At 37.3% G+C, this 15,033-nt stretch overlaps 2 protein-coding genes across 2 annotated transcripts in view; both read right to left on the bottom strand.

The window, feature by feature from the left end:
• The window catches only part of LOC144980651 (caspase-3-like), a 25,801-nt gene extending 17,766 nt beyond the window's left edge, over positions 1 to 8,035 (bottom strand). The window contains exons 1-2 of the mRNA XM_078928330.1: positions 8,008 to 8,035; positions 6,660 to 6,740 (exon numbers count right to left, since the gene is read on the bottom strand). Of these exons, the coding sequence (XP_078784456.1) occupies positions 6,660 to 6,740; positions 8,008 to 8,035 (109 nt within the window). The remainder of the gene's footprint in view (positions 1 to 6,659; positions 6,741 to 8,007) is intronic.
• LOC144981041 (COMM domain-containing protein 2-like) lies at positions 7,748 to 15,033 on the bottom strand. The gene is made up of 5 exons (XM_078929129.1): positions 14,847 to 15,033; positions 12,912 to 12,989; positions 11,845 to 11,927; positions 10,923 to 11,096; positions 7,748 to 9,099 (listed from the first exon to the last, which is right to left on the bottom strand). The coding sequence occupies exons 1-5, from the start codon at positions 14,914 to 14,916 to the stop codon at positions 8,902 to 8,904; spliced, it is 603 nt and encodes a 200-aa protein (XP_078785255.1). The 5' UTR covers positions 14,917 to 15,033; the 3' UTR covers positions 7,748 to 8,901.

Here is a 15,033-nt window from a genome sequence, read left to right as displayed (position 1 = left end):
TTAGGACCTGACAAGGAACTGAAATGGAATGATACACCGATACTGATGCACCCCGGCGCTGGACACATAAGATTAAAAAGATCACAATAAATGCATTATCATACGTCAAATTTGCTGGATTGACTATAGGTATTACTATCTACCATACTTTATCTTACAAACTCAATTTCTAATAACTCACGCTGTGAAATCCAATTGCCAACTCTTGCTTTATATTTCACCCAAAAAGTCTGGCTTCACTCAAAAGTCAATGTTTATTTTCGTTACTTCTATTTTAGTCAAGTAGGTAGGGTAAAATCGGGTAATTTCGCCGTTTTTTCACTGTCTCACTTCTGGCTAGTGTCGAGCGGAAGTCTCGATGATACCTCAAGTCATCGGCCACCAACACTCAAAACTTCCCGAACTCGATGACCAAGGAAAAGTCGGGAATTCCCGAGAAGTGCACTTCAACTGAGCTTTGGATGGATTTTTTGTATTAAAACTTAAAATACATTAAATAAATTCACTTTGTATAATAATAAAACATTGATACCTATAACCATTTTGATCTATTTACGACGTTTGTGTTTTGTTAGCTGTTTAAAATATGATATAACGTCAATACCCAATACCAATGACTAGGTATTGAATGAAAGCACCGATGACTAGAGCGATGCTCGAGACTTTTTTGAGTCTCGAGACTCAAAAAAGCATCGAGACACAAAAAAGTCTCGAGCTTCGCTGGAATCATCGCCGACGAGAGAGGGGTGAACAATGCAGATAGTACACATTGTTAGTAACGCGTGCGTCGCTCGCGCAGTATAGTCTCGAGACTCGGGACTCGGGACTCAATACGAGAAGCATCGACGACCAAGATTCTCGAGACGAGAAAAGCATCGAGAACTAAGTGGAGGTCGGGAAGTTCTCAGTCGTCGATGACCTGACTTCTCAAAACCTAAAGCATCGTTGACCTTTTGGTGACTCGGATGCCCTCCCCTACTTCTGGCCTGCCGTGGGAGGCCAATTTGCCAATTGGGCAACCCAAACACTGACAATAAGTTTACCTGGCCAGTCAATTATTTTTTTGTGAAGTGTTAACGTAGATTTATATTGTATTTTATTCACAAAAGTCCTTTTAAAACTGCCACTGTTGTCGGGTACATTCGCCGCACGTCGGGGAACTTCGCCGCCACTGGCGGGTAACTTCGCCGCGAGATTTTGTACTTAGTTTTTCTCCCTACAAGACAATATGAGGAACAATTTCCATTTCTTAAACTCTTCTTGTCCTCAAATCTCTCTACATTATCCAATACTGCATATTAACACATATTTATTAGCACTTGAATCGAGTGTAATGATGTATGTAAAGTGCCTTCCTGTGGATACATTACAATGCCAATCACAAGTTCATAGCCTGCTGCCCATCCATACTCGAGTCGACTGATTTGTGGTTATTAAACCCACTTACATATTTATTATTTACTTTTCTTAACTTAGTTATATTTTAGTGCTAACTCACAGCGTCTATTGCACACTAAAATCGTCTTTGGAATAATTATATTATGATGATAGAGATGTGCGGCGAATTTACCCGAGAGTACCGGTGAATTTACCCAAAATTATAGATTTTTGAAATATTGTATTACAATTTTTAGAAATATTTTTCTGATGATAATATACACTGATAATGAAAATAAAGTGGATATGGATGACCACAAAGTCAATACAACATTGATTTTGTGACCAGGGCCTTCACATTCAACTGCACAAACTAGGGGAACGTTAGTGGAGGGTTGCCGTTACAATCAAAAAGTCAAGGATGTCACAACATCTTGATTACTACATGTCATTTTGAAGTGCTATAACTCTTAAAGATTTCTCATTTGCTTCCTTCAAACTGAAGCAATACGTACATTCACATCTTGTCTTTTGAATACGGACTATTCCAACGTGAGGGGTGTAAGGGTAAATGTTCACCAAGCATTATTTCTTGGGGGTGGAGGGTCGCGGCGAATTTCCCCATGGCGAACTTACCCGATTCTACCCATAGATATACACCTTGTACTACAGATGTATATCTATGATTCTACCCTAGTAGTAGCGCGCATGTCCATTTATGAGGACGAGCATAACTGAGTCAGTTGAGCGGAGCGACCGGTGACGGTCCGAAGTCCGAGGACGAGTCGGGTTTGACAGCGATCGCGCAAGTCCATCATTGAGGACAAGATCATAGATAACACAGGACTAGATGCGACAATAGGTACGAAAACGTCATCAAAAGTGGCGGGTGAGAGGTCGAGCGTCGCCATTTTCTTTTTTATGCAACCAGGGACGCTGTGCGATTTTATCTCTATTTGAATGACTTTGACTGAGCTCGATTAACTTTGATTTGTGGACGGAAAATAGAAAAAAAAGGCCAGGTTTAAGATGATAAACCAAATTAGACATATTAAACTACACTTTTACTTGTACATTTCAGACTTGGCTCCATTGACGGGTTTATAATAATAACAAGGGTAGCAATAGAAATCAAACACACATCGACAAATAGACAAAAGAGAGAGAGAGAGAGAGAGGGAGAGAGAGAGAGAGAGAGAGAGAGAGAGAGAGACTTGTTTATCTATCTATCTATCTGTCTATCTAAGCCCCTCCCACGCTGGTTATTTATGACATGTGCCCAATTAAATTTACCATCCCTGGAACGACAGCGGTTCACACAATTCTTTTACGACTCTACGCATATTAATAAGGAGACTCAATGAGTAGGACTCGCCTCTTTGAACCTGCTGTTCGGACTTCCTTGTTCATTTCATACGTACATGTTTATGACATAATGGTGTTATTAGGAGGAATGGATTAAAAGTGAGGAGAACGTGGGAATTCCTTTCAACATTTAGGACCCGTTGATTTCAAACAATGACAGTACCATGCCAACACGTAGTTAGGTCATTATATATGTACAATGAGTATCACAATCCCTCTCTCTCTCTCTCTCTCTCTCTCTCTCTCTCTCTCTCTCTCTCTCTCTCTCAATCAGAGCAGTATTAAGTGAGTGATAATGATTGGGAACTCACAAAGGGTAGTGTCTTTTTATAACGCGTGTGAACAAATTAACCCCAACCGTCGTCAGTGTGAATAAATAACTGGCGATAGGCATTGATGGATACTATAAAACTACTACTACTATTTCTACAACTACCATTAATTGAGCTTTATATAGCGCAATATCCACTAAATGTGATCAAAGCGCTTTACAAGAGGTCCCTGGTCAACAGCAACATTTAACACATAGGACGGGACATGCCGCCTGTTAGGCGACATTACAATTTTTCGGACAAAGACACCGCTGTTAACGGCCAGGTTCTCATTTTACACCTGAGTACGTGAGAGAATATGAGTAAAGGGCCTTTTCCAAGGACTCAACTATGCGCCGAGCTTGAGGCTCGAACCCAGGATCCGAAAGCGAGTGTCATTCCACAAGACCACATAGCCGCACCATTACTACTATTACTCTACAACCAATATTTCTACTTCTGTAACATAAAACTCAAACATTTATATAGTGTAATATCTACTAAACGTACTCAAAGCGATGTACAAACTGGCCCATACCCAAGAGCAACACTCAACATGTAGGAGGAGACATGATGCCTTTTAGGCGTTATTACACGTTTTCCGCCAAGGTACCTATTTATTTAACGCCTGAGAATTGTGAGAGACTGTGAATAAAGAGAGCCTTTTCCAAGCACTCAACTATACGCTGCTCAGATTGAGACTCGAACCCTGGAGCTCCGGTCATACCACAAGACCACATAGGCGCACAACAGCAATAGTTGTAATAATAATAATAATAATAATAATAATAATAATAATAATAATAATAATAGTAGTAGTAGTAGTAGTAGTAGTAGTAGTAGTAGTAGTAGTAGTAGTAGTAGTAGTAGTAGTAGTAGTAGTAGTAGTAATGTAGTAGTAGTTAGATTTATCACGATAAAAGCATTTTAATCCCACCCCTCCCCCCACCCCACCCTTGACAAATACCCTCTCTCTTCACACACTCTTCAATTAACCAATTAAAATTGACCATAATTTCTATGCCCCTCCCAATTAGCTGATTAAAATGACAAGTCGTATTGTCCAGCAATCGGGAATCGGCGTAATAACGGTAGATAAAATAAGCTCCTCCTACTTTGATTCTTGATGAATTTTGTGGAGACGATCAACATTTCTGTTTGATGTTACATAACTATCACCCGACATTCCACACATTAATGAGAAGACACAAATAATGAAACTCACCTCTTTGAACTTGCTGACCAGTCCCTCTAACAGATGTTGACACATACCTAGTATTAGTAGATACTAGGTGTGAAATGTGAAGGACATGCGAAATTGCGGCATCCGTCCCTTTGATCTAACAACGTAGACAAGTCTATGTCATGTATGGTGCAAGAGAAGAACACCCCCCCCCCCTTCTCTTTCCCCTCTCTCTCTCTCTCTCCTCTCTCTCTCTCTCTCTCTCTCTCTCTCTCTCTCTCTCTCTCTCTCTCTCTCTCTCTTTCTCTCTCTCTCTCTCTCTCTTTCTCTCTCTCTCCCTCTCTCTCTCTCTCATCAGCCTCTCTCTCTTTCATCGTAGTAGTTGTCGTCATAGTAATGGTAGTAATAGAAGTAGTGATAGTAGAAGTTGTAGTAATAGTAGTAGTAGTAGTAGTAGTAGTAGTAGTAGTAGTAGTAGTAGTAGTAGTAGTAGTAGTAGTAGTAGTAGTAGTAGTAAAAGAAATATAATAGATTGATAGTTGAATGGATTGTTGACCAAGTTGATCGACCATGAAGTTCACACTTTCATTCCACCCTCACAGCATTTTGTTTATTAATTTTTATGTAATTTTTGCTAACAACGCGTCTGTTCTGTCCCCGAAATGCCAATGTTTACTGTTTTCTCATATAATTTTACGCTGCCAGTTTTCTGGAAACCCTGTATATCGTCAGTCTCTCTCTATTCTCGATTCATCCGATAACTGCTGACATCTTAAATACGATGGCGGCGATTAGCCACTAAAAAGTGTCTATTGCCTGATCTGCTCATAGTAGTCTGTGGACAAGATCAATCCCGTTTATGAATGGAGTTGTTAACCTTTCTATATATTTAGAAATGAAGTTAAGATTTAATTGATTCTGATTGGTCAATAGTTAGCTATGTCCTTCAACTTGTTAAAGGCAAGTTAGTGGCCTACAAAGTCATAAACGAAGCCAACAAAGGTACACGACTGTGTCTTTTATCCCCTTATATTTGTTTTCCAAAATGCTTTCTGTCTTTGTCTTGGAATGAGATTACTTGGTTTTGTCCTGGCCCTGGTAAACAGTCAAATGCATAGTTATTGTTTTGGCAGATGATATTTTTTTTCCGTGTAAATAATTTCTATGTTATGTATTATTATATTATGTTATTTTGAATGTATAATGTAAGCATTTGAATGTATTCCTCTTTGTTGGATTTTGTGCTTGTGTCTGGATGAGACTTGTAGGTGATTTCAAACTAAGTACATTGGTGGTATGCTCTTGGAATCTACATCTGATCCCTATTTGCTCTCAGTTCCCCTTTGTCTTACTTTTTCTTGGGTTCTTTAATTGTAATTCTAGAACTTTTTAGTATTCTATTCTCGTCCTTTTTACAGGCGCTGATATAACCTAAATGTGTTGCAAGCGCCGTAAAACCCTTAAAAACAAAAACAAAACAAAAACAATTCCCAGTTCCCCTTTGTCTTACTTTTTCTTGGGTGCTTTGATTGTAATTCTAGAACTTTTTACTATCCCATTTTCTTCCTTTTTACAGGCGCTGATATAACCTAAATGTGTTGCATGTGCTGTAAAACCTTTAAAAACAAAACAAACAAAACACACCCTTGTGATCTTTGGTTCATATTACAGTGGGACTCCTGATCTCTCGTTGTAGGCAGGGAGGCGTTTACGGTGTCTTCTTTCTCCCTTTATCTGTTTTCCAACACGCTTTCTGCCTTTGTCTTGGAATGAGATTACTTGGTTTTGTCCTGGCCCGGATCGGATACCCTGGCTGGGAGGGAAACAGTTAAATGTATAATTAAATGGTCCTGACCAACAGTAATACGTAACATATTGACCGAGAATTGACGTTAGTCGATATTACAAATTTTTTTTTCGACAGACACATAGTTGTTAACCGCCAGGTACTCATTTTACACATGAGAACGGTGAGAGAATGTGAGTTAAGAACCTTTTCCAAGGACTCAACTTTGCGCTGAGCGAGGCTTGAAATCAGGACCTTCCGATCCGAAAGCGAGTGTCATACCACAACACATAGCCGCACTAGAAGAAGAAGAAGAAGAAGAAGAAGAAGAAGAAGAAGAAGAAGAAGAAGAAGAAGAAGAAGAAGAAAAAGAAGAAGCGTCTTGAGGCATATGACCACTAAGATATGAGGCGGAGGAGGAGGAGGAGAAAGATGATGAAGAATAAATACGAAGAAGAGTAAGAGGAAGCAGAGGACGAGGAGAAGGATGAGACTGGGATGAGCACAAACTCCAAATATGGATTTGGGAATTTGCAGCGTCTTGCATTCCTCCGTAAAAGGCGCATGACCGCTACGAGAAGAGGAGGAGATGAAAGAAGATGAGGAGGAGAAGGAGGATACTGGGATGGGCACAAACCAGTGACATAAGAAGTCCTAGGCACAAACTCAAAATATGGATTTGGAACTTGCAGCGTCTCGTATTCCTCCGTAAGATAACCTGTTTATGAAAAACACAACATGAAATATTCTAATTAATATTCCCAACCTACCCATCCTCCAATTCCCACATCATGAATTTTTCTTAGGTTGTTGATCTGTCTCGTCTATGCCAGTCATAGTAAATACATTATGTAAAACCAAGGCTAACACACAGGGTGTGAATGCCCTGTGTAAAACCCAACATCGGCTGAGAGATCGAGGGCAAGGTGAATGAAAATAAGAGAAAAATAAATAAATAAAGGGATGTTACTCATACAAAGATAATAGTTTCAATTACAACCAAGTTATTTTCCTTTAATCGAGCTTTCTGTTGGAAGTTGGAACAGTTTGGTATCACAAACCACAAAAAGCCGAACTACTTCTCTTTATCATTTAACCTGTATGATTGCCAATTATCTTTATTGGGTGAAAATGAATATTTTAAAAGGTGATCTATGGCAAAGGTTCATTTATGGCGCTTTTGACACGTTTTGGTCAGTTCAGCACCAGTAAAAATGAAGACATTGGAAATGTCCAAAAAACATAGATATACAATCAAAAGTTCAGGAAATTAAGTAAGACAAAGCGGAATTGTTCAAAGAGTGTACAGATCGAGATTCCAAGAGCAAATTATCAGTGTACTTAGTTTGAGATCACATAAATGTCCCATCTAGACACAAGCACAGGTCTCCACTGAATATATTCATTTTTTCCAAATCATGATGTTCAAAACAAAAAATAAATACACATAGATGATTAACAAGGAAAAAATATCATCTCCCAAAACAATACCTAAACTTTTGACTGTTTCTCTCCTAGCCAAGGATACCGGCCAGGGCCAGGACAAAAAAAAAAATCAAGTAATCTCATTCCAAGACAAAGACAGAAGCAATTTGGAAAACAGATAGAGGAGGATAAAAGACAAAGTACGTGCCTCCCTTCCCAAAGTTAAACTCAAGTGCCTATTTGCAAAGGAAAACAGAAAATTAATACATAGTAAAACAAACACATGAATATCTGGAAAACAATTTATGCCACAATATGAATAATAAATTTTAATTTGGAATCACAAAAAGATATGTCATACATGTTTACAAATAATTTGATTATTACCAGTAATTGCAGTAGACCCATCATATCACGTATATTATATACTCTCTCTCTCTCTCTCTTTCTCTCTCTCTCACACACACACACATAAACACACACACAAACACATATACACAAACACGCAGACAATTTACAAAAGAAAATAAATATTTTCTAATTCAGAAAAAAATGCTCACATTTGACTGCCACCTTTGACTTTGACATGATTAATGCAGAACTAAACAGTCGCGATGACTAAGTGTTTCGTTCACATAAGAAAGGGTCTAGAAAGGTGATGCTTTGAATTCTGTCACATTATCTCCTGCCCTTGAAAAAAATAATAAAATAAAATCATCTTTTATATCGTTGACTATAACTTTCATTTTTAGCATCTACATTATCAGGTTATCATCACAAGAATAGGGAATGATATGAGCGGAAGAGTAGCGTCCCTTGATAGGACGTCACCCATAGTCTGTTTTAAAAAAAGCTACTTTGGACAGACAGGCATCAGGTTGCCTTTCAAAACTCATGCTTGCCTCTGCAGTGATGCTTCACCATCCCAGCACTGATGGACCAACTCGACTTTCTGTAGATGCATCTAGTTTGGCAACAGGGACCGAGCTCGCTCAACTGTTCCCAGACAGATGCTTCAGCACGAAAGGACATTTGACATCATTTGATCCCCCAAACAGATGCTTTAGCAATATCCCTGTAGATCTTGTTGACCCGCTTCCTCCATCAGAGAACTGTGTTTATCTCATGACAACAGTCAACCGATTAACTTGATGACCAGAGGCTATTCCTCACCCCAATGCTCAGTCAATCAGTACGCAAGCCCTACTTCGAACTTGGATGTCAGGGAGATCAAGAAGATAAAAAAATGAATTTAAAGTCAAAACCATCCAGAATTAAATTAAATCTTTTAGCACATATAAAAAAATTTATTCTACCCTTTATCCATAATTTAACATATAAACTTAATCTAAGTTTCATATTTAGGATTATAAATTCAATTTTCAACTCCTTAATAACCCCAACATATTACCCTTAGTTTGAGATGGTGAAACACTTTAAAGAATGTATAAAATTCATTTAATATTTCGAACAATCCTCCTACAATATCCTGATTTCATTTCATTGAGGGCCTCGTCTAAAACCTTTGCCATATGAGCCAAATTAACAGGATCCGTCTCCAGCATTGTTGATGTTTTTTCTTCCCCATCTTTAAGATCGAATTTCAGTAACACTTTTGGAGTCACTTGGTGTCGTAATGACCTGCTGGCAAGCTGAAATGTAGAGTTAAAAAATCAGTTTTGCTCATTTGTGAACTAATTTTTCAAAAAAAAGGAAAAACATTTAAAAATTCAGGGGCCTCAGTAGCTCAGCAGAGCATCGAAGATAAACTCCGACTCCACAAGCTTTATGACCCTGAAATTTTGATTTACACAACTGGATATGTTTTAAAAAAATTCTTTTCATATAAAAAAATAATTTCCCAGTTGTCAAAATCATTTAGATCATACTAACTCTCCTTTACAAAGGCATCCATTTTTACTCTTCTTCGATTCCATCGGGTCTCCTGATAGCTTAAATAGTAGAACGCTCAACTCATAAGCAAGGGATCTGGAAATTGTCTTGGATTCAGTGAAAAGGGTTTCCTGCCCCTGTCTCTGTCCACCACACTTGAGCATTAATATAGAACAATATCCACTAAACATGCTCAAAGCTATTTACAAGGGCTCACTAGCCAGCAGCAACATTTAACATGTAGGACGAGACATGACCCCTGTAAGGCAATATTACATTTTTTTTTTTCCAACAAAGGCAACGCTATCAACAGCAAGGAGTTCATTTTACACTTAAGTACAGTGAGAGAATGTGAGTTAAGAGCTTTTTCCAAGGAATCCACTATGCGTTGCTCAGTGTGAGACTCAAACCCAAGACCTTCTGATCCAAAGACCACATAGCCACACAAACAGTGATTGAGTAACTGGGTCTAGTGGAAAGCATTTTAGGATAGACTGGCATCTTATCCAAAGGATATCAAGCAAGTATTACTATAACCCATCCAATACCAAGATAATCTCTGATTCCCTGTGCTGTATGTCGATGGAAGACTCTGTTTTGGTTGTTTGTTTTTAAGGGTTTTACGGGGCTTGCAACACATTTAAGTCATATCAGTGCCAGTAAAAAGGAAAAAAATTGGATGGTAAAAACATTCTAAATGTACAATCAAAAGTACTTGAGGAATAAGTAAGAAATAGGGGAAATGGTTCAAATAGGGAACAGATGTAGATTCCAAGACCATACTATCAGTGTACTTAGTTTGAGATTACCTAAATATTTCACCCAGAAACCAGCACAAGATCCCACTAAGAGGAATACACTCAAATGTTTACAAATCATATGTTAAAATATAAAACAACAGTACATAAGAGAGATGATTTACAAAGAAAAAAATATCATCTCCCAAAACTATAACTATACAAATTTACTATTTCCCTCCCATCTAAGGAATCCGGCCAGGGTCAGGACAAAACTAAGTAATCTCATTCCAAGACAAAGACAGAGAGCAATTGTAAAACAGATACAGGGGGATATAAGACAAAGCAAGTGCCTCCCCGCCCACTACGGGAGGCCAAGAACCCCACCCGGCTGCAAAACTCTAGTCAGTTGGTGGAGCATTAGACTCACATACCAACAAACGTGATATGATTTCTCGTGTGGCTATGTGGTCTAGTGGTATATCACTCGTTTTCGGATCGGGAGGTCCTGGGTTCGAGCCTCGCTCGGCGCATAGTCGAGTCCTTGGAAAAGGCTCTTTACTCACATTCTCTCACTGTACTCAGGTGTAAAATGAGTACCTGGCGATTAGCAGCATGCGTCATGTCTCGTTCTACATGTTATGTGTTGCTGTTGGTCAGGGCCCCTTTGTAAAGCGCTTTGAGCACATTTAGTGGATATTGCACTATATAAAAGCTCAATTTTTAAAATTTAAAAAAATAAAAATTGTCTATAAACACATCATCTTTCAGAAAAAATAGACCAGAATAAGATCTAGCGCCTATAATTCCAAATTTCATTTCAAAATTGAAGCTTTCTTCGTTACCTGTACATCAAGTCTCCAGTGTAGATTGTGATAGTGAGGTGATTCCATGGCCATTCCACCCATGATTTGGCGGATTTCTTTCCGGTGTGTCTGATAGATTTCAAACAGAACCTGTCTCGTTTCTTCGGAGTAGCCTAGAGTCAGCAGGGAGTCTTGGAAGTCGATGTCGTTTAACTGATGATGGGATAGGGATTAATTTGAGACCGTGTTAACTCCATGTAAATTTTCTGTGTGGTTTTTATGGGATTGATGATGATGATGATGATGACGACGAAGATGATAATAATAATAATAATAATAATAATAATAATAATAATAATAATAATAATAATATAAGAAGGAGAAGAGAAGAAGAAGAAGAAGAAGAAGAAGAAGAAGAAGAAGAAGAAGAAGAAGAAGAAGAAGAAGAAGAAGAAGAAGAAGAAGAAGAAGAAGAAGAAGAATTTAATATATAATATACATATATTAATGTATAATATTTAATATCTTTTCATAAATGGTATACATCTGCTATTTTGCTTTCATAGCGCAACATTGGGTCACAAGGTGAAAATGCATCTCAATCCTGGGGACGTAGGTTTGAGCCTCACAATTGGCATTGCATTTTTTTCCACGAGCAAGAACCTTAGCCTCTATTGCTAACTTTGCAGCACTGCTGACACCTGGGCTTATCACAGTTTTCCATTGAGATAGATCCAAATGGAAAAAAACAAACTTCACTGATGTTGAATAAAGGGATTTGGGTTTTATTTTTAGTTTTTTTTTTAATATAGTAACATAAATGATGTAAAGTGTAAGGCAAATTTTAATGATATCAATTCAAAACATTATTTATTCAACACGCATAAATATTTTATTTCGACTCTTTCAGACATTATATAACTCTGCTTATTATTAGGTAAAAAGAAATGGAGAAACTCACCACAAGTTTGGAACTCTCTGTTAGAAGAAACATGAGACCTTCAACTCCATGTTGTACAGAATCGGCTGGCACACCAAGTTTTTCTAAAAAAAAAAAATAAAAAAACTCAAGCGTTTATATAGCGCAATATCCACTAAATGTGCTCAAAGAGCTTTACAAGGGATCCCTAACCAACAGCAACACTTAACATGTAGAACGAGATATGATGCATGTTAGGCGATATGACAATTTCTTTTTCGGACAGAGACAAGCTGTTAACAGCCAGGTACTCATTTTACACCTGATTATGGTGAGAAAATGTGAGTAAAGAGTCTTTTCCAAGGACTCAACTATGCACCGACTGAGGCTCGAACCCAGGACTTTCTGATCCAAAAGCAAGCGTTATACCACTATACCACATCGCTGCACACAAAAAAATATAAAAATAAAAAAAGACTCATGAACAACAACAGAACACAATTCTCCATAAAGAGATAGTAGTAAAAACAAGTAAAAACTATACATGGAAATATCAAAAACTACTGATAAAGATCTGAAAAAGAATTATGAAACAGTGCTAGACATTGTAATCAGGAGGTCGAAGTTTCGATACCCAGTCAAGGAAGACTGATTTTTTGGGATGGTTTTTCTTTCTTGTATTTGTATTTTTCTTTCTTCATTGTCAGGCACTATTTCATACACACTATTTCAGATCTTTATCGAACACAAGTGCCTGCTCCCTAATTTCTCAATTTGACATTATCAAAACTACTCTATCATGACAAGAGAAAAGCATTTAATCTGTTTCCAAATGCTATAGCAATTTCTATTCATCTATAAGGTGGTTCCATGGTGCTTGAAAATCAGCTAGCCTGTAGTTATGTAATTCAAGATTTTTTGGAAATGCTTTATAATGCTTACAAAGTAATAAACAAAAATGAATAAATAGCAGCTTCCAAAAAAACAAAAAAAACAAACACGCATTGTTTCAGTCTCAAACCCTTTCTTCAGCTAACAAGAACAATAAAAACATTACATTACTTTAGAAACCAAATAGACGGTAGAGAAATATTTAGGACAATACTTACGTGCAGCACTTTGGAACATCTTTGGATTTGTGCCTTTGTTGATGAAATTTAGACATATTCTCCCAAATTCTCGCACAACTGACAAAAATAAAAAAATTATATATTATTAACACCAGGTGTTAGATAATAAGCTAAGCACATAAATCAAATTGTTGTTGTGTAAAATTATAAATTTAAAGAAAAAAAAAATGCTTTTATATAGATAGCGCAATATCCACTAAACGTGCTCAAAGCGCTTTACAAGGAGTCCCTTGTTAACTGCAACATTTAACACGTAGGACAAGACATGACGCCTGTAAGGCGATATTACAAGTTTTTTTGGACAGAGAGACAACGCTGTTAACGGCCAGGTACTCATTTTACACCTGAATACGGTGAGAGAATGTGAGTAAAGAAGAGCCTTTTCTAAGGACTCAACTATGCGCTGAGCAAGGCTCAAACACAGGACCTTCCGATCCAAAAGCGAGTGTCATAGCACTAGACCATATAGCTGCATAAAAATGCATATATTGTACTGCGGTTTACAATGAGAATAAAAATCTTTTTGGGACAAATATCGAGAGGAGTTTAAGACTAATGTGTTGTGCTGAATCCAGATCTGAAATCCATCACTCGTTTTGCTACAACATCATTTTTTGTAATATTTCCAAATTTGGACAACTACACATGTATTGGAAATGTGGTAGCAGTTCAATGATGTCGTAACTGCAATAGCTGTATACAAGTTTCTTTTGCATTTTCTCAAATCAATATCTAACATAGCAAGCAAGTCACATTATAACAGATGTAAAGAAAATGAGTGACCACAATTTCAAACAAAACTATCATCATACACATATAAACCCTAAATATCTCATATAATGCATAGACACACCGAAACTGATGTATCACCAATTACAGTGGAAGTCAGATTCAACAAAATCTTTGTGATTGGGCCTCTGATCTCATTGAATGCAATCTTCCATTTAATGTGATTTGATCTGACAACTAGTTAATTATAATTTAGCTTCAATGCAAATGCACTACTTCAAGGCAGTGTGATTTTTTTCGATGAGTTTAATCAATTCCATTATTTAAAGTTTTCATACATCAATTAAAAGACACGGGAGACTATTCCATGCACATTGGAATTTGAGTCTGAATAACAACAGGAGACTATTCAGACTCGAGTCTGAATATAGCTGCAGCGTTTTAAAGAGCAGAGATCAAGCTTTTATTTTTTTTTGACGTGATTGGCATCAACGTAGGCACATTCTTAAAACGTTTGTAATGTTGTTGTTTTTTTGCTTTTTGAAAGTTGAGAGAGCAAAAAAAAGAAAAGAAAAGGCATCTAGATAATTAATCTATCTATGTCTATATGCCAAATTCCATCAACATTTGTCAAAATTGAAGGCAGAGCAGTATGGTTAATTTTGGCCGCCAGTGACCAACCCTATTTTCTCCATGCTGATGTCTCTTAAGAATCAGCAGTTGGCTTACCGAGAGGCTATCCAGTGGGGGAATTCCCAGTCACAGATTTGAGCTTTTTACAATTGTAAAATTTGAGTACTAAAATTTATTTTTAATTTTGGAAAAATATCAAACTACCTAGTAATAGCAATTGTAACCAAATGACAAATTGCCACTATTTTGAGACAATAAAGCTATTAATATTGTATTATTGAGTTATTATTTCCGACGCTGTACTACTTAGACTTAACTACAGCAGCTGACGCCTAGATCATTATTCAAGTCCTTCTTTGGAATAGAATAGACTAGGAAAGATTAACCATCGGCCTCGGGGATGAATATGAAAAAGAGGTTTAAAATTAATAAATAATGAATTGTGTAATTAGATCAGTATCAGTAGTAATAATAATAATCAGACAGTGGATCAGTGAAGGCGAAGGTGAGAAAGAAAGTATCCAAAAAAAAAACCCACTTTAATTTGCATACCATCCGGGCTAAGATCCGAAAGAAAGGACAAATGTTCTTTATGGGTATCCTCGAATACTAAAAGTGGCATGTCTGTGCCTTTGTTGTTGTTGTTGTTGTCAAAGAATAATTAATAATTGATAAATGAAAATATACTACATGAAAATTGAAAACGAAACTAAGGAAGTTGTGGGCGTTTACCCGACCC

The sequence above is a fragment of the Berghia stephanieae genome, chromosome 10 (assembly GCF_034508935.2).
Source record: "Berghia stephanieae isolate SIO BIC M18660-M18661 chromosome 10, UCSD_Bste_1.3, whole genome shotgun sequence".
Classification (NCBI taxonomy): Eukaryota; Metazoa; Mollusca; class Gastropoda; order Nudibranchia; family Aeolidiidae; genus Berghia; species Berghia stephanieae.
Note: the sequence above shows the minus strand (reverse complement) of the source record. Positions and strands in the feature narration are given on the sequence as shown.

Excerpts from the sequence above, each read along its gene's own strand:
- LOC144981041 (XM_078929129.1), bottom strand. The coding sequence starts at position 14,916 with ATGCCACTTTTAGTATTCGAGGATACCCATAAAGAACATTTGTCCTTT. Across the intron at positions 11,928-12,911 it reads GATGTTCCAAAGTGCTGCAC|AAAAACTTGGTGTGCCAGCC; the intron begins GTAAGTATTGTC and ends TTTTTTTTTTAG. Across the intron at positions 11,097-11,844 it reads CAGAGAGTTCCAAACTTGTG|TTAAACGACATCGACTTCCA; the intron begins GTGAGTTTCTCC and ends TCCCATCATCAG.